General features: G+C 36.4%; 1 protein-coding gene and 1 pseudogene across 7 annotated transcripts in view; both read left to right on the top strand.

Moving 5' to 3' along the window:
- Positions 1-19,872, top strand: part of NEK3 (NIMA related kinase 3) — a 30,393-nt gene that overhangs the window by 2,199 nt on the left and 8,322 nt on the right. For 3 of the 6 annotated variants that reach the window (XM_077158153.1, XM_077158152.1, XM_077158151.1), the window contains 7 exons: positions 1,309-1,402; positions 1,491-1,588; positions 2,869-2,952; positions 4,604-4,671; positions 4,768-4,854; positions 8,980-9,034; positions 18,672-18,872. In XM_077158153.1, the coding sequence (XP_077014268.1) occupies positions 1,321-1,402; positions 1,491-1,588; positions 2,869-2,952; positions 4,604-4,671; positions 4,768-4,854; positions 8,980-9,034; positions 18,672-18,872 (675 nt within the window). In that variant the 5' untranslated portion in view covers positions 1,309-1,320. Of the gene's footprint in view, positions 1-96; positions 253-1,308; positions 1,403-1,490; positions 1,589-2,868; positions 2,953-4,603; positions 4,672-4,767; positions 4,855-8,979; positions 9,035-18,671; positions 18,873-19,872 lie in introns of those variants that run through there. The other 3 variants (XM_077158156.1, XM_077158155.1, XM_077158154.1) reach the window with 2 other exon arrangements.
- On the top strand, positions 4,863-18,729 carry LOC143681268 (ubiquitin-conjugating enzyme E2 variant 1 pseudogene; annotated as a pseudogene). The gene is made up of 3 exons (XR_013174501.1): positions 4,863-8,362; positions 8,980-9,034; positions 18,672-18,729. The product of XR_013174501.1 is annotated as a ubiquitin-conjugating enzyme E2 variant 1 pseudogene (transcript).

Raw genomic sequence — 19,872 nt, 5'->3', positions numbered from 1 at the left:
TGGAGAATAAGTCCTCCAGATTTAACATGGAATTTCTCCTGTGAGCAGAAGATGTAATTGATTTATTCATTAGTTTAACAGGGTCTTGATGTATTTTACATAGTTCTTAGGATGTTGCAGTTAACAAAAAAAGGAAGAAAAATAGTCAAAATTTAGGTGATGATTCCTGTTTATTTCATCTCCATGAACATAATTTGGAATAATTTTCAAATTCGTATATCCAAGGGCATCTGAAATCTTTGCCAAAAGCAGGTATGATATTAGTAAATAAGGAACATAAAAATACAATGAAGAATGGTTAAAATGGAAAATTTTGTTATCTATATATATATATATATATATATATATATATATATATAGCCACAATGCACATTTTTTTAAAATATGAAGAACAAAGACCTAAAATGTTAATCTGCGTTGTCACGGGCATCAGTTATATGTTTTATTTTCCAGTAAAATGAGGAAGGTATTGACTTGCCACTATCACTTAGTATCATTGTTGTTGTATGAAGGAATCTGTGACATGGAGGCTGTTTTTTCATGTTTTAATTAATTTTTAAATATACATTTAATTAAAGTTTTTAGAGTGATTATTTCTTTTTCCATTCAAACTTGGTTCTGAAACTTAAATGTGCATGAGAATCACCTGGAGAGCTTGTCCCCAGCGCAGAGTTTCTGATTCAGTAGGTCTCTGGTAGGCCCGTACATTGTATTTGTAACAAATTCTCATTGATGCTGATACTGCAGGTTGTGACCACTGAGCTGGTTTATGGCCAATGGCAGTTTCTTGATTGTGAGATAAGTCATTCAGGATTCCATCCACATTAAGTAAGTTAGGGGATAAATAGATTTTTTTGTTTTGTTTTTTAGGGTTAAGCAGTTTTAGAAACTTACTTTGCATATTTCCTTTGCCCATCCTTGATGCATTAGAACAGCAGTATATTCTTTTCTGTCTGGGCCAGTGGACTGATAACAATGCATAACCAAACATGAAGTTCTTAGCTTTTTTTTTCAAAGGATATACTACTTTTGATAGTATACTGGATCTCCAAGTCACGAGCTGATGTTAAAACATAGCTTACATTCTGTACATTCAGTGCAAGCATGTGAAATGTGGACATAGTTGAAAAATCCCCTCCCTCATGTTTTCCCTCTAAGTTTGATAAACTTAAGTTTGAGTCAAAGGAAAAGTGCTTCAAAACTGCACCTAGCAATTGAAGTATCCTACAAACTATAGTATATTATTGTAAAGCTATCTTATTTTTTAATACAGATTTAAAGTTACACTCATTTAAAATATTTTTCTAGTCTTTCTCTGAAATGCAGAATTCTAGGAAGGAGGCAATTCTGTTAGCCAAAATGAAACACCCCAATATTGTTGCCTTTCAAGAATCATTTGAAGGTAAATATGAATTCCTCCACATGCATGCATTTCTGAATTTGATTTCTGGCCACTGTGGCTTTCCTAAAGAGTCTTTCATTTATTTTAGCTGATGGACATCTGTATATTGTGATGGAATATTGTGATGGAGGGGATCTAATGCAGAAGATCAGACATCAAAAAGGAAAGTTATTTCCTGAAGATATGGTAAGAGACTGACTCACTACTTTCCTCCTGGGTTTCAAAGCAACTTTTCTCATATAATTTGTACAAGTTAAAATAAAAGCATTGGTATCTGACATACTTATAGAAACAACTGATTTCTGTATTGATGTTACAGATATGTCATCAGGATGTGGCTGCTTAAAACATTTTTAGGAAGTATAAAGTTTTAAAATATCAAGGAATAAAATTTCCTTGTTTAGAAGAATTTCAAATTGAATCATGTCTTGTATTTTGCCCTAAAACACATTTCAAATGTTGCTTTTTGTTGCACTGAAATTTTAAGAGGCTGGTGGATTTTATTTTGTATTATTAGATCATCAGAAGAATGAAGCTTGCCATTTTGTTTCTTGAGAGTGCCTGTTCTCTGTCTTTTTTGTTCTAAATGTTGGCATATTCTTAAGTCTAAGACTTGCTATCTTTTTTTAAAATTTCAGAGCCCCTTGCAATTCCACATGAATTTGTGAATTGACATTTCCATTTCTGCAACAAAGAAAAGGCCATTGAATTTTTTTAACTGTCTCTTTTAATGGAAAGCTGAAAATTGCATGTTAAATATTTTTGTAATGAATTCACTAAGGAAGCTATTTAAGTAAACAACTTCAATGGGGCTTAGTTTGATTTAGTTCAAAACAGGTTATAAGAGTGTATTGATAAAATCTTTATCATTTAGAAGTTTTGTTGTTAGAAACATGGCTTCCACCTGAAGGCAGTCTCATCAAATGGATGAATCTCCCTAGCAAAAAAGACAAGCAAACATCAGTTTGATATGGCCCCCAAGGTACCCAGAAATTCTGGGCAGGATTGAGTAGGCATTTATAAGCTGAAAATGCTGACCTCAAAGGATTGTTGAGAATGTAATGAAATCTTTAATGTTAACTTATGATTATCCTGAAAATGTCAGTGAAAATCTGACATAGTGATTATGCTATAAAAAAGATTTAACTTAATCATTTCTTAGTGGTGGACTGCTATTATATATGCATTTAAGAAATATTTTTATTTGATTGACTATAAGAGGAAAAATATTGTGGAAGTTTTATTAATATAAATTGCTTTTTGGATCATACATACTTGGGATTCACAGCTTTTATTCTGAATTTTTGCAAGTAGCACTGAAACTTAGTTGAACTATGTAAATTTCAGGAGTTCTATAATTATAGAATACTGTGTTCTGCCTAAGGCCTAGACATTATTCTTTGGAATTCTGGGTTAACGTAAATTATTCTTACATTATGCAGATTTTGTTTCCTTTCTTCTTACAGATACTTAATTGGTTTACACAAATGTGCCTTGGAGTAAATCACATTCACATGAAACGTGTGTTACACAGAGATATCAAGGCCAAGGTAAGTGGAATGAATTTTGAGGACTTAAAAGAACAAACTGTGTTATTCAGTCATTTTTTTTTTTCTGGGTTATTCCATTTTCTTTTGGGACATTTTTATTAAGTTTGAAATATTTATCAACCTTATATTTGTACTAGCCAAATAAAACATTCTTGAAAAAACAGTCATTATAATATCTTTAGTAGTATATGTTAATATGTTCTAAACTCTTCTAGTAACCACTTACCAAATTCATAGGTTTTCAGGTGGAAAATGATTGCTTTTGTTTCCTAGGCTGCTCAAAGCAGATACCATGAAATGTGTTGGCTATATCAATGGGAATTTATTAGCTTACAAGGTGCAATTTTGAGGCTGAGAAAAATGTCCAATGTAAGGCATCATCAAGGCAATACTTTCTTCCCGGAGACTGGCTGCCAGCGATCGTCAGCTTCTCTGTCCTGTGGCGGCACATGGCAGTGTCTGCTGGTCTCTCCCTTCTCTTCAGGTTTTGTTGATTTCAGCTTCTTTTTTCTATGGCTTCTCTCTTTGTCTGAATTTCATTCTTTTATAAAGGACTCCGGTAAGAGGATTAAGACCCATGCTGAACGTGGGACATGACTCCTGGGGATGAGCTGGGACCCAGCATCGTAGAATTGAGAAAGCCTTCCTGACCAAAAGGGGGAAGAGAGAAATGAGACAAAATAAAGTTTTAGTGGCTGAGAGATCTCTAACAGAGTTGTGAGGTTATCCTGGAGGTTATTCTTACACATTATATAGATATCCCTTTTTAGTTGATAGTGTATTTGAGTGGCTGGAGGGAAGTACCTGAAACTTAGGGGCTGTGTTCCAGCAGTAGCCTTGATTCTTGATTGATGATGGTATATAGATACAACTTTAACAGTGTGACTGTGTGATTGTGAAAGCCTGTGTTTGATGCCCCGTTGATCCAGGTATGGATACATAAGTAAAAATATATGGATAAAAACAAATAAATAATGGGGGAAAAGGGAGTAAAATAAATTGGGTAGATGGAAATACTAGTAGTCAATGAAAGGAAGAAGTAAAGGGTATGGGATATATGAGTTTTTTTCTTTGGTCTTTTTATTTCTTTTTCTGGAATGATGCAGATGTTCTAAAAATGATCATGGTCGTGAATACTCAACTATGTGATGATATTATGAGCCACTGATAGTATTCTTTGGATGGACTGTATGGCGCATGAAGATACTCAATAAAAATATTATATAAAAAAAAAAGACCCACCCTGGGTCATGTCTTAACTGAAAGAACCTCATCAAAAGGTCCTACTTTACAGGAATGGGTTAAATTTAAGAACATGCCTTCTGGGGTTCATACAGCTCTAAATCATCACAGTGCTTAAGACCTGGTCCTGCCATGTGGGGCTCTCCTGACACAGGTTCCCAGTTGGGCAATCAGGGTCTGCTAATACAACCTGAAACCCATTTATTAGATTTCTAAGCAGTAGTCTAGAATTCCTAAGGTTGGGGGTATCGCTGATGGTGTCTTGCCTTTTGTGTTCCACGGAGGGACTCAGCTATCAGCATTTTCACCCTTCATCTCCATCATCGTCAGACTCTGAAAGATAGCTTCTGTATTTGCCTTAAGTTGGAATGCTGAAAGGTGTAATCTGAGCTCTTCTTTTTAAATGCAGAATGTCTTCCTCACTCAGAATGGAAGAGTAAAATTGGGAGATTTTGGATCTGCACGTCTTCTCTCCAAGTAATGTAGCTCAATTCTATGGTAATGAGAGTAATCAAAATGTACTTATTGTTCAGGAATGCCTTGTAATGTTTCTGTGCCTTTTTATGGTTTTAGCCCCATGGCATTTGCTTGTACATATGTGGGAACACCTTATTATGTGCCTCCAGAAATTTGGGAGAACATGCCCTATAATAATAAAAGGTAAGTGATATCCTTCTTCGATGAAAGGGTGACTGTTTGGTGTCAGGGATTGTAGCCTGCAAACAGTGCTGGAGTCTGGTGCCACCTTAAAAGCAGATGTATGGAGCATATTGGCTTTTAAAAATTGTATCTGAAAGTAGCGTGGAATCTATATTTCCTGGCTCCTAGATGAAAGTCATAGTTTTCTAACTGTTTTATACAGAGTTGAGAGGTGCTACATGTAAATTCTGGACAAAAAGATAGTCATTTCTTGGAATAATTTGATTTACATCAGAGGTTCCCAGACGTTGTTGCCCATTAGAATTTCTTGGAGAGCTTTTATAATTCTTGAAGACCAAGTTGTACCCCATACCGTTTAAATCAGAATGTTTGGAAGTGGAAGGCAGGCGTCAATATTTTTCAAAGATCACCAAGTGATTCTCCTGTGTAGCAAAATTTGGGAACGACTGGATCACATCATTGAGTTAACATATACAGGACCAGATAAATAAGCCCTCAATTGATAGATTCATTGATTGCAGGAAGAGAGTATGAAGATCTTACAATTTAAAACATAATATTTTTTCTGAATATAAGTTAGATGTGCCCATTGAGGGATAGGTGGGCAAGGAGAAATGAAGAGATGTTTAAGAAAGGAAAATCATCTACTTTTTCACAACTACTACTAATATTTTAGTGCCTTTTCCATCTGTTCACTCCCCTGAACTGAATCTAGTTGATGTATCCTGTACAATTTGGTGTCCTGCTTTTTTCATTTTATATCATATTCATGTCCCCACATATTTAAAATCTTCATAGATTTTTTTTTTAAATGGCTGTATAATATTTTTCACACAACTGCCAAAATTTACTTAGCCTTTCCCCTGTTTTTTGGACATTAGTTGGTTTCCAGTTTTCAATAGCATCTGTAGTACTGGGATAGATCTGCTTTTTGTGCATAAACAGTCATCGCTTGGTAGCCCATTCGTGGCATGGATTCCGAGAAGTAGTATCCCCACAAGGCTTGTTACCTTCTGCCAAGTTGCTTTCTGAAAAGGGTATGCGAGTCTATACTACATAGGTTCCTTTAAATGTAAAATTCAGTGAAATGAGGGCAAAATAGCTATCAAGGGACCTATTGGGATATTTGGGAAAATCTGTATGGACTTAACATTAGATAATATTATTGAATTAAGATTGATGCTCTTGAGCGACAGCGACACAAGATGGCAGCCACCACGGGCTTGGACAATTTATGAAAACCGAATATACAGCCTTAAAATAGAATGTGGACCTAAATACCCAGAAGCACCCGCCTTTGTAAGATTTGTAACAAAAATTAATATGAATGGAGTTAATAGTTCTAATGGAGTGGTGGACCCAAGAGCCATATCCGTGCTAGCAAAATGGCAGAATTCATATAGCATCAAAGTTGTCCTGCAAGAGCTTTGGCGCCTAATGATGTCTAAAGAAAATATGAAACTCCCTCAGCCGCCTGAAGGACAGTGTTACAGCAATTAATCAAAAAGAAAAACCACAGGCCCTCCCCCCACCCCCATTCGATTTAAGCAGTCTTCATTTTCCACAGTAGTAAATTTTCTAGATACGTCTTGTAGACCTCAAAATACTGGAAAGGAAGCTCCCATTCAAAGGCATTTTATCTTAAGATACTGTAAATGATACTAATTTTTTGTCCATTTGAAATATATAAGTTGTGCTATAACAAATCATACTGTCAAGTGTAACCACTGTCCATGTAGGTGAACTTCTGGGATCAAGAAAGTGTATTTAAATCGGTTCCCATCGTCACTGGTGGGGCACATCTAACTCAACTGTGAAGAGACACATCACACAATCACCTTGCTGCTGATTCCATGGCCTGGGGTCTCTGCCTTCTCCCCCTTCCTTCTTCCTTCCTTCTCTCCCTACAACAGCCCTCCAGATTGGGGTGGCTTATGAGACTAGACGTGAAGGTTTCAGGTTGCAGCCTGTGGGACTATTGCTGGGTGTTTGTGGGTGCTTCATCTGCACCCCCCCCCCCCCCAGGTTTCTTTTCTAAGTCTTAAATGACTACCCCATTCCAAGCCATCACCCCTTCCCCACTCTCACTACCACCCTTGGCTGAAGAATAGATTGTAATCCATCTACCCCCAACTCTGCTCCCCTCTGAAATTGGCCTTTGGTGAGGAATTCTTTCAGGGCTTTCCCCATATCCACCCCCACCCCCCAATCAAGGGGTGCTGGTTTTTCCTTCCTCCTCCTGACGTCCCTGCCTTCATCCACTGCTTTCCATGACACTTCCTTGCTTTGTCCAGAAGCCATCAGGCAAGGTTGGAAAGCCTCTGACCTCCCTCATTTAGTTTTGGAACCACATTTCTTTACTCTCCACCAGCCTGGGAAATGAAAATTGGGTCCTCAGCCCTGCCGCCCTCTCCTGTCATCATCAGCTGATGCATTTTTTTAGCTCAGGTTTTGATAGGGTGAAAAGAGCCGTCACCAGGGTTACTCAGACCTGCCAGCTCTCAGAGTCCTTTGTGGTTAGCCTCGGAGAAAGGCCACATGAAGACTCCTGTAAGCACACACAAACCCTCGGAATGAATTGTGTTCTTTCCTTGTAATTGCTTTTGCTTTTAAAAATTGAAGAAGTTTTAAACAGGGCTCTCATTTGGTTTTCCTTGTAATCCATTTGAGTCTAGTTTGGAATCTGACAACTGGAACAAAAAGAGCCTTGAATTTGGTGCGTACTTTGGTTTTGGTGCTGCTACCTCACGACCCTCAGCAGGGATTCGGGAAGGACAGGGTGTGCACAGCAGACCCCAGAAATTGGCGGGCTTGACTTTCTGACAAATCGCTGCATTCTCCCACTTTTCTGTTCAGGACCACTATATGCTAAAATGTGATGTGTACCGAAATAAAAGCAAATTCATTGTGTCAAAAAAAAAGATTGATGCTCTTGGATATGATAATGGAATTGTGTTTATGAGGAAAAGTGTCCCTGTTTTAGTAGATGCATGTTCAGGTGTTTAGGAGTGAAATTTGATGTCTGCAACCTTTTCTCAAGTGGTTCAGATATACAGAGAGAGGAGGGACACACATGCGAACGAGGCAGATATTAATGATTGGTGAATCTAGGTAAGAAATGGGGGCATTTGCAACTTTTCTGTAGTTTTAAATTAAAAGTTAAGGAGAAACAGTTGATAAAAATCATTCATTAAAATGAACACAGTATCAATTAGAGAAAGTCTGGAGAGCAGCAAGTAGGTGGTGAGAAAGATGGAGAAACCCAGCAATGCTTAGCATGAAGAAGGGTAGGTTTATGGGCAAACTCAAAAACTCTTTTATGACTTCATAGAGCTGCTCTGTGGTAGGATGAGTCATTGTCTTCTGTTTGTTTTGGAATTTAGTGCTAACACTGGGGGTGGGAGAGTTTCTGGAAGAAATGTTTTGCTTCTGATAAGAAGAACACTTAGGCCCCTTGGGTCTCTGTGTCCCAAGGCAGAGGACTGCCCATCAGCAGATGTGATCAGAGGTGAAGGGTTGTGCAGAGGACAGCTTGGGTGGAAGCTACCTGGGGTGGCTTCTAAAGTCTCTCTACTAACATGATATTCTGAGTCCACAAATATTCCCTCTTATAGCATATGGAACTGGTATCTGTACCACCCTTACTTGGAGTGGTCCCTACATTGCAGATCAGAGAGTTTTAATTGGGAACATTGACCTTACTATCCAAGTGTTAGAACAGTTAAAATTACTGCATATTCTATTTTACTTTTTTATTTATTTTTTGTATGCTGTAGGGCAGGGTCACATTTCATTCTTTTTCCATATGAGTATCCCATTATTGTAGCACCATTCATTGAATTTTTTGTTTGTTTGTTTGCTTGCTTGTTTGTTTGTTTTGAGAGGGAAGTGCATGGGCCAGGAATAAAACTCGGGTTTCCCGCATAGCAGGCAAGAATTCTACTACTAAACTACCCTTGTACCCCTCCCCCTTATTTTATTTTAATAGGAATTTAATAGAAATTACTTGTGATGTTTATTTTTATTAAAGGTGGAATTATTTTTCCTTTTTTGTTTTAGAAAAAGTATATGTTTTCATATGATAATTCATAAACCATACTTATTATATTACTTCTTTGTTTTCAGTGACATCTGGTCCTTGGGATGCATTCTGTATGAACTCTGTACCCTGAAACATCCAGTAAGTATAGTATGCAGGCAGAAAAGACAGGCTGTCTCTTACATCTGACTAAGTCCTAAGTAATGTGCCAATTTCCAGTTGGCAATTTGCTTCCCTACAATGAATTCATCATAAAAGTTTATGTTTCCATTGCCGTCATCTTTGTCTAAAGTCACTTTTTAGTATTAACTAATGTTTAATTTCTGTAACTTAGTCTCTGTAATTCTGTACTTAACTTTTTGTGGTTAGATTTCACCTATCATGTGTTCTTGTTTGCAAGCTACTGGAATGTGATATACCAGAAATGGAATGACTTTTGAAAAGGGGAATTATATTAAGTTGTTAGTTTGACTGTGAAAATGTCCAAATTAAAGCAAGTCTATAGAGATGTCCAATCTAAGGCATCCAGGGAAAGATAACTTGGTTCAATAAGGCTGATGACATTCAGAATTTCTCTCTCAACTGGAAAGGCACATGGTAACATAGTAACATCTTCTAGCTTTCCATCCAGGCTTCTTGTTTCATGAAGCTCCCCCAGGGGCATTTTCCTTCTTCATCTCCAGAGGTTTCTGGCTGCGTGGGCTGGTGTGGTTCTGGTGCCTTTTTCCAAAATAGTTCATCTTTTAAAGGATTCCAGTAAATTGATCAAGACCTACCAGGAATGGGTGGACTTACAGCTCCATGGAAGCCATCCAATCAAAAACTACTACCCATAATTGGGTGGGTCACATCTCTATGGGAACAATCAAAAACCTCCCAGCTAGTAATAGTGAATGAGGATTCAGGGACATGGCTTTTCTGGGATCCACCACAGATTCAAACTGGCATATCATGTCAATTTCTTCTCTAACTGGTACATTATGGGAAAATAAATTTTGCTGTATTACATTATACGCTTTTTAAAATTAATTTTTTAATATTTTTAAAAAATATTAAAATTCTTAACTTATGATCTTTCTGTTCTACATATATAATCAGTAGTTCACAATATCATCATATAGTTGCATATTCATCAATGTGATCATTTCTTAGAACATTTGCATTGAATCAGAAAAAGATATGAAAAGACAACAGAAAAAAATTCATACATACCATTATACCCTTACCTCTCCCTTTCATTGATCACCAGCATTTCAATCTAAATTTATTTTAATATTTGTTCCCCCTATTATTTATTTTTATTCCATATGTTTTACTAGTCTGTTGATAAGGTAGATAAAAGGAGCATCAGACACAAGGTTTTCACAATCACACAGTCACATTGTGACAGCTATATCATTATCCAATCATCTTCAAGAAACAAGGCTACCGGAACATAGCTCTACATTTTCAGGCAATTCCCTCCAGCCTCTCCATTACATCTTGACTAACAAGGTGATATCTATGTAATGCAAAAGAATACCCTCCAGGATAACCTCTCAACTCTGTTTGGAATCTCTCAACCATTGACACTTTATTTTGTCTCATTTCACTCTTCCCCCTTTTGGTCTAGAAGGTTTTCTCAATCCCTTGATGCTGAGTCTCAGCTCATCCTAGGATTTCTGTCCCACGTTGCCAGGAAGGTCCACACCCCTGGGAGTCATGTCCCACGTAGACAGGAGGAGGGCAGTGAATTTGCTTATTGTGTTGGCTGGAGAGAGACAGGCCACATCTGAGCAATAAAAGAGGTTCTCTTGGGGGTGACTCTTAGGCCTAGTTTTAAGTAGGCATGACCTATCCTTTGTAGGGTTAAGTTTCATATGAACAAACCCTAAGACTGGGGGCTCAGCCTGTAGCTTTGGTTGTCTGCACTGCTTGTGAGAATATCAAGGATTCAACTTGGGGAAGTCCCCAAAGGGGACTTTGCAAATACTTTTTTATTCACTGTTCAAATCACTTTGGGATTTATTGGGGCATCACTCTGGACAAACCAACAAAATCTCATGCCCTGTGCAAGTGTCCATGCAGTTATGGTGTTCAACTAAGCTATCTACATAAGTTATTAGGAAATGCACTAGTCAAAATATAAATTTTGTACCAAATAAACATTTCTTGCTTTAGTCTCACACATAAGTTAAAATTTTAAAATATTAATTACCATCTATTTTCAGCACCCTGCTGTAATGACACTCCTTTGTTCTTCCTCATGCAAAAACATTTTTTAAATTTGTACATTTAGTCACTATCATTATATACTCTAGGCATTCCTAGATTATACCATCTCAATCTTTATCGTCTATCTTTCTTTCTGATTTCATTTGTGCCCCCAGCCCTCCTCCCTCTATCATTCTCACATTCAGCTTCATTCAGTGTTTTAACATAATTGTATTATACTTAATATTGTGCTATCCATTTCTGAGTTTTTACATTCAGTCCTGTTGCACAATCTGTATCCCTTCAACTCCAATTACCCAATATCTTACCCTATTTCTATCTTCTGATGGTCTCTGTTACCAATGAAATTCTCCAAGTTTATTCACTAATGTTAGTTCATATCAGTGAGACCATACAGTATTTGTCCTTTTGTTTCTGGCTGATCTCACTCAGCATAATGTCCTTAAGGTCCATCCATGTTGTTACATACTTTATAACTTTATTCTGTCTTAAAGCTGCATAATATTCCATCGTATGTGTATGCCACAGTTTGTTTAGCTACTCTTCTGTTGATGGACATTTTAGCTGTTTCCATCTCTTCGCATTTGTAAATAATGCTGCTATAAATATTGGTGTGCAAATGTCTGTTTGTGTCCTTGCCCTCATGTCCTTTGAGTAGATACCTAGCAATGGTATTGCCAGGTCATATGGCAATTCTATATTTAGCTTCCTGAGGAACCACCAAACTGTCTTCCACAGTGGTTGTACCATTTGACATTCCCACCAACAGTGGATAAGTGTGCCTCTTTCTCCGCATCCTCTCCAGCACTTGTCATTTTCTGTTTTATTGATAATGGCCATTCTGGTGGGTGTGAGATGATATCTCATTGTAGTTTTGATTTGCATTTTTCTGATAGCCAGGGAAGTTGAGCATCTCTTTATGTGCCTTTTGGCCATTTGCATTTCCTCTTCTGAGAAGTGTCTGTTCAAGTCTTTTGTCCATTTTGTAATTGGGTTGGCTGTCTTTTGTTGTTGAGTTAAACAATCTCTTTATAAATTCTGGATACTAGACCTTTATCTGTTATATCATTTCCAAATATTGTCTCCCATTGTGTAGGCTGTCTTTTTACTTTCTTGATGAAGTTCTTTGATGTGCAAAAGTGTTTAATTTTGAGGAGTTCCCATTTCTCTCTTTCTTCAGTGCTCTTGCTTTGGATATAAGGTCTAGGAAACTGCTTCCTAGTATAAGATTTATAAGATATTTCCCTACATTTTCTTCTAACAGTTTTATGGTCTTAGATCTAATGTTTAGGTCTTTGATCCATTTTGAGTTAATTTTTGTATATGGTGTGAGATATGGATCCTCTTTTATTCTTTTGCATATGGATATCCAGTTCTCTAGGCACCATTTACTGAAGAGACTGTTCTGTCCCAGATGAGTTGGCTTGACTGCCTTATCAAAGATCAGTTGTCCACAGATGAGATGGTCTATGTCTGAACACTCTATTCTATTCCATTGGTCAGTATATCTATCTTTATGCCAGTACCATGCTGTTTTGACCACTGTAGTTTCATAATATGCTTTAAAGTCAGGTAGCATGAGACCTCCGACTTCATTTTTTTTTCTCAGGATACTTTTAGCTATTTGGGGTACCCTGCACTTCCAGATAAATTTGGTTATCTATTTCTGAAAAGTAAGTTTTTGGACTTTAATAGGTATTGCATTGAATCTTTAAATCAATTTAGATAGAATTGACATCTTAACTATATTTAGTCTTCCAATCCATGAACACGGTATGCCCTTCCATCTATTTAGGTCTTCTGTGATTTCTTTTAACAATTTCTTGTAGTTTTCTTTGTATAGGTCTTTTGTCTCTTTAGTTAAATTTATTCCTAAATATTTTATTCTTTTGGTTGCAATTGTAAATGGAATTTTTTTTTTTTTTACATGGGCAGGCACCAGAAATCGAATCCGGGTCCTCTGGCATGGCAGGCAAGCATTCTTGCCTGCTGAGCCACCGTGGCCTGCCCAGAATTTTTTTTCTTGATTTACATTATACACTTTTAAAAATTTCTATTGTTGTAACATGTAGACAACACAATTTTGCATTTTAACCACTTCCATGTATATAATTCAGTAGTGTTAATTACATTCACAATATTGGGCTACCATTTATGCCACCCACTACCAACACTTTTTCATCATCCTGAACAGAAGCTCTTTACCAATTAAGGAATAATTATCCTTCTGCCATTCCCCACCCCCAGGCCTTGGTTACTTGTGATCTACTTTCTATCTTAATGAATCTGCTAGTTCTGGGTCTTTCATATAAGTGAAATCATACAAATCTTGTCCTCTTGCATCTGGCTTATTTTACTCAGTACAATGCCTTCAAGTTTCATCCATGTCTCATGTATCCAAACTTCATCCTTTTTATGGCTGATTTTTATCCATTCATCTGTTGATGGATTGCTTCTACCTTTGGCAGTTGCGAATAATGCTTGCGAATAACACTATCACATCAGTGTACAAACACCTGTTCAAGTTCCTATTTTCAGTTCTTATGGTTATAGTCCTAGAAGTGGAATTGCCAGGTCATATAGTAACTCTATACTTACCCCTATGTTTTCTTGTAAAGTTTTATAGTTTTAGCTCTTATATTTAGGCCTTATTCCATTTTAAGTTATTTTAAAATAATTTAAAATTATTTTTTATAATTTATAATATAATAAAAAATCATATTATTATTATGATGAGCAGTTGGGGTTTAATTCATTCTTTTGCATGTAGATTTCCAGTTTTTCTAGTACCATTTGTTGAAGAGACTGTTCTTTCCTCATTGAATGGTCTTGGCACCCTCTTTAAAAATCAACTGGTCATAGATGTGGATTTAACTCTGGATTCTCAATTCAATTTCTTTGCTCTATATGTCTATTCTTATGCCAATACCACACTGTTTTAATTACTGTCGCTTCCTAGTAAGTTCTGAAATCAGGAAGTGTGAGTCCTCCAACTCTGTTCTTTTTCAAGATGATTTTGGCTTTTCAGGGCCCTTTGCAATTCCATATGAATTTGAAGACCAGCTTTTCCATTTCTGGAAAAAAAAGGCTGCTGAAATTTTGATAGGAATTTCATTGAAATTGTTATCACTTTATGCAGAATTGAAAACCTAGTATTAAGTCTTCCAATCCATGAATATGGGATGTCTTTCCATTTATTTAAGTCTTTAATTTCTTTCAGTAATGTTTTATAGTTTTACATGTACAAGTCATTTACCTCCTTGGTTAAATAAATTTATTCTTAGGTCTTTTATTCTTTGAATTGCTATTATAAATGGAACTGTTTTCTTCATTTCCTTTTTGTATTGTTCATTATTGGTGTATAGGAATCCAGCTGACTTCTCCGTGTTTATCTTGTATCCAGCAACCTTGTTGAATTCATTTATTAGTACTAATAGCTTTCTTGTGGATTCCTTAGGAGTTTCTAAATATAGGATCATGCCATTTGCAAATAGGGGTAATTTGATTTCTTCATTTCCAATTTGGATGCCTTTTATTTCTTTGTCTTGTCTAATTGCTCTGGCTAGAACTTTCAATACAATGTTGACTAGCAGTGGTGACAGTGGGCATCCCTGCCTTGTTTTTATCTTAGGGGGAAAGCTTTCAATTTTTTGCCATTGAGTATGATATTTGTTATGGGTTTTTCAAAAATGCCCATTATCTGTCGAGAAAATTCCCTTCTTTTCATAATTTTCTGAGTGTTTTTGTCATAAAAGGATGTTGGATTTTGTCAAATGCTTTTCTGCATCTATTGAGATGGTCGGGTTCTTTTCCTTCATTCTATTAATGTGGTATATTGCATTGCATCATTTTCTTGGGTTGAACCATCATCCCTGCATCCTGTTTTAAATCTCACTTAGTCATGGTGTATAATCCTATTGGTTGCCAGTATTTAATTGAGGATTTTGCATCTATATTCATGAAGGATGTTGGCCTGGAATTTTCCTTTTTTGTGCTGTCTTTTTCTGGCTTTGGTATCAGGGTAGCATTGGCCTCATAGGATGAGTTATGGAGTAATCCCTCCTCTCTATTTTTTGGCAGAATTTGAGAAGGATTGCTGTCAAATCTTTTTTAAATGTTTGGTAGAATTCAGCAGTGAAACAATCTGGTCCTGGACTTTTTCATTGGGAGGGTTTTGATGACAGGTTCAGTCTCTATTTACTTATTATAGCTATGTTGAGATTTTTCTGTTTCTTCTTGTGTCAATTTAGCTATTTTTATGCTTGTAAGAATTTGTTCATTTCATCTAGGTTTTCTAATTTGTTGGTGTATAATTGTTCATAATACTTTCTTATAGTCATTTCTGTTGGGTTGGTAGTAGTGTCCCTACTTTCATTCATGATTTTAGTTATATAATTATATACTCTGTTTTTCTGTCACTCTGGCTGAAGATTGGTTACCTGACAACTGTGAGTATCTCATTGTTTTTCTATTCTCTATTTCACTTATTTCTGCTCTAATCTTTACTATTTCCTTTCTTACTACTACCTTTAAATTTAGTTTGCTCTTTGTGCTGGTTTGAAAGGATGTATGTCCCCTAGAAAAGCCATGTTTTAATCAAAATCCTATTTTGTAAAGCAGAACAATCCCTATACAATATTGTATGTTTGAATGTGTAATTAGATCATCTCCCTGGAGATGTAACCCAATCAAGAGTGGTTGTTAAATTGGATTAGGTGACAACATGTCCGTTTGGATGGGTCTTGATTAATTTCTGAAGTCCTATAAAAGAGGAAATATTTTGGAGAATGAAAGAGATTCAGAGAGAGCAGAACAGAATGATATAGCCACAAGAAGCAAAGTCCACAAGCCAGCGACCTTTGGAGATGAAGAAGGAAAATGCCTCCTGGGGAGCTTCACGAAACAAGAAGCCAGGAGAAGAAGCTAGCAGATGATGCCATGTTCACCATGTGCCCTTCCAGATGAGAAAGGAACCCTGACCATGTTCACCATGTGCCTTTCCAGATGAGAGAGAAACTCGGACTGTGTTTACCATGTGCCCTTCCACTTGAGAGAGAAACCCTGAACTTAATCGGCCTTCTTGAACCAAGGTGTCTTTCCCTGGATGCCTTTGATTGGACATTTGTATAGACTTGCTTTAATTGGGACATTTTCTCAGCCTTAGAACCGTAAACTAGCAACTTACTAAATTCTCCCTTTTAAAGCATTCCATTTCTGGTATATTGCATTCCGGCAGCTAGCAAACTAGAACACCCTTATTCTAGTTCTTGGTGCAAAGTTAGGTTATTGTTTTGTTATCTTTCTTCCTTTTTAATGCAGACATTTAGAGCTATAAATTTCCCTCTGGTATCACCTTCGCTGTACTGCTTAGGTTTTGGTCTGTTGTATTTTTGTTTTCATTTGTCTCAAGATATTTCCTAATTTGCCTTATGATTTCTTCTTTGACCCATTAGTTGTTTCAGAGTGTGGTGTTTGATTTCCACATATTTGTAGGTTTTCCAGTTTTCCTTCTATTATTGATTTCTGGTTTTACTCCATTGTGGTTCAAGAAGATATTTTCTAAGATTCCAGTATTTTCAAATTCATTAAGATTTGATTTTTGATCTAACATATACTCTATCCTGGAAAATGTCCTATGTGCTCTTGAGAAGAATGTATATTCTGCTGTTGATAGGTGGAATGTTCTATATATGTACATTAAGTATATTTCGTTAATAGTATTCAAATACTCTATTTCCTTATTTATCCTCTACTTTGATGTCCTATCAATTATTGAAAGTGGTGCATGGAAGTCTCCAATTATTATTGTAGAATTACTGTTTCTCCCTTCAAGTCTGTCAGTGTTTGTGTCATATGTTTTGGGGATTTGTTATGAGGACCATATATATTTATAATAATTATATCTTCTTGCTGAATTGAACCTTTTCTCAATATATGATATCTTTCTTTTTCTCTTCTAATCTTTTTTTACTTACAGTCTACTTGTCTGAGAATAATATAGCCACCTCAGCTTTCTTTTAATTACTGTTTGCATGGGATATCTTTTTCCTTTTATATTCTATCTCTTTGTGTCTTTGCACCGAAGTGAGTCACTTGTAGACAGCATATAGATGGATCATGCTTTTTCATCTCAATTTGCCAATCTCTTTTAATAGGAGAGTTTAATCCATTGACACTTAGGTAATATATAAGATGAAAGAATTTTCTTCTGTTGTTTAGCTATTTCTTTTCTGTATGTCTTCTATGTTCCTCAAATACTTTACTGCTTTTTTTGTATTTAGTTGCTTTTTTATAGTATATCATTTCAATTCCCTTATTCTATCCTTTTTTCTGTGTATTTTAGTTATTTTCTTAGTGATTACCATTGTAATTACAATGAACATATTAAACTGATAACAAGTAGCAAGCTTGTTTTAGTAGTATACAAATGCTTTACTCCTATAAATCTCCATCCCTCCCCAATTTTATTGTAATTGTCCATTAACATATATTTATAGTGTTATTTTACACATTTCCCTGTTAGGTCATATGGGGGGTGGGGGAAGGAGTTATAAACCCAAATTACAATAATACTGTTTTTGTATTACCTGTGTAGCTACCATAAACAATACTGAATCAGGATTAAAGAATATAGTTTTTCTGGGGTACAGAACAGTTTTAAACCATCACAGTGTTCTTTTCCTTTCCTAGTGAGTAAGTACTAAGGACTAAATTGTCCTGAATATTTGGAACATAATCTGCTCTGTCTTCCCTGCTTAAAGGCAGAGGAGTTCTCCAACCTTAACAAACTGAAGAAATTTAGTACAATGATTAAAAGCCTGAGTCAATGCAGATTCAATCTCCTATTTTTTACCATCTGAATTTTTCTTTTAGTTATATGTTGATTTTTCCTTTTCCCCATCTTCATTTGTATTTTTCATTGATCTTATATTTTCAAGGCAGACTGCCAACATGTCTTAAATAAGCATTGCCCAGCTTGACCTCTAATGCTAACTGCAATATATTTATTATACAATGAAAAATTTTTAAATGTTATTCTCCTATGTTTTATTATATCCCACTCTGCTGTCAAACTTTAATAGCTACTTTAGTGACCTGAATGGTAAAAAGGATTTGGTGGTAGAAGTTTAAAGCTGGAAAAGTCTAGAGTACATGTTACTAGAATGTGGCCTGAGGCTGTCTGGGGAGGAGAGGAGCAAAAGAATGTTATACTTTTTATAAGCCTGTTAGTATCATTTAGCTTTTTTTTTTTTTTTAGCTAAATGTATGTGTTACTTTGATTAAAAAAAATATATTTAAATGTGTATTTGTAAAAACATTAACTACAACTAATAATATACCCAAAGACCTTCTGTAGGTGGGGTAGTTTTTTAGTACTCATGTTTCTTTTTCTTCTGAACCTCCGTAAGATTGTAAATAACATCTCAAGGGCACCTCAATGAAGAAAAATAGCTAGGTGGCAGCTAAATTTACAAAATTTAAATCATTTCAGTTCAGCTGATGTTTTTCTTATTTCTAATTTCTTCTGCTGTATCTGCTTTTACAATTCAATTTTACTTTTCAGTTTCAGGCAAACAGTTGGAAAACTCTTATCCTCAAAATATGTCAAGGGTCCATCAGTCCACTGCCATCTCATTATTCCTGTGAGCTTCAGTATCTAATCAAGCAGATGTTTAAAAAGAATCCGTCCCATCGCCCTTCAACTACAACACTCCTGTCTAGAGGCAGTCTAGCGCGGCTTATCCAGAAATGCTTACCCCCAGAGGTACAGCTCGTGTTGGATTGATGTTAATGAGCATTCTAGTTTGCTAGTTGCCGGAATGCAACACACCAGAGACAAATTGGCTTTTAATAAAAGGGGATTTATTTTGTTATTTCTTCAGAGGAAAGGCAGCTAACTTCCCACTGAGGTTCTTTCTTACGTGGGAAGGCACAGAATGGTCTCTGCTGGCCTTCTCTCCAGACCCCTGGGTTCCAACAACTTTCCCCGGGGTGACTTCTTTCTGCACCTCCAAAGGCAAGGGCTGAGCTGCTTGGGCTTTGCTACATTGAGTCTCTCATTTAAGCACCAGCCAATTAAGTCAAACACCATTCACTGCAGCAGGCCCACCTCCTAGCCAACTGCAGATGTAATTAGGAACAGATGAGGTTCACGTACCATTGGCTCATGTCCACAGCAACAGAACTAGGTGTCTTCACCTGGCCAAGTTGACAACTGAATCTAACTACCATAATGAGCAAGGGCTCGCTGCCCAACATAGTCAATACCGCGACATTGGGATTTTGAGAAAAGAAAAAGTTTTAGTGCAAGTTCACCCGGCATGGAGATAGGAGCCTCCACTCAAATCTGTCTCCCCAAGCTGGAAGTACTTAGAGTTTTTACTAGATTAAACAAAGGGAGGTGGGGTTAGAGACATTGGCATATGTGATTGGTTAATAAACATTCAAATTAAGGATTGTAAATTGGCCTGTCAAGCCTCTAATTGGGATAGACATATCTGGCTGTAAAGGAGGAACATGGGAAGCATCTGGTTGTAGCATGGTTGTAAATCATTTGGCTAATACAGACAAGTATAATAATGGGAGGAAGTAATAAGTGAGGTATGCTACAGCATATCAGTTAATACAAATAATAATGATAACAAGTAAAAGAATGGAAGTAAGCTGAACACACTGGATGTAAACTGAGGGGCAAGGAAGGCATCTGGTTACAGCACTGTTATAAGTCCTCACTTAATATAAGATAACTAAATGACAAGTAAAAG

This window comes from Tamandua tetradactyla, chromosome 4 (genome assembly GCF_023851605.1).
Source record: "Tamandua tetradactyla isolate mTamTet1 chromosome 4, mTamTet1.pri, whole genome shotgun sequence".
Lineage (NCBI taxonomy): Eukaryota > Metazoa > Chordata > Mammalia > Pilosa > Myrmecophagidae > Tamandua > Tamandua tetradactyla.
The sequence above is the reverse complement of the archived record's forward strand: the minus strand, read 5'-3'. Positions and strand labels throughout refer to the sequence as shown.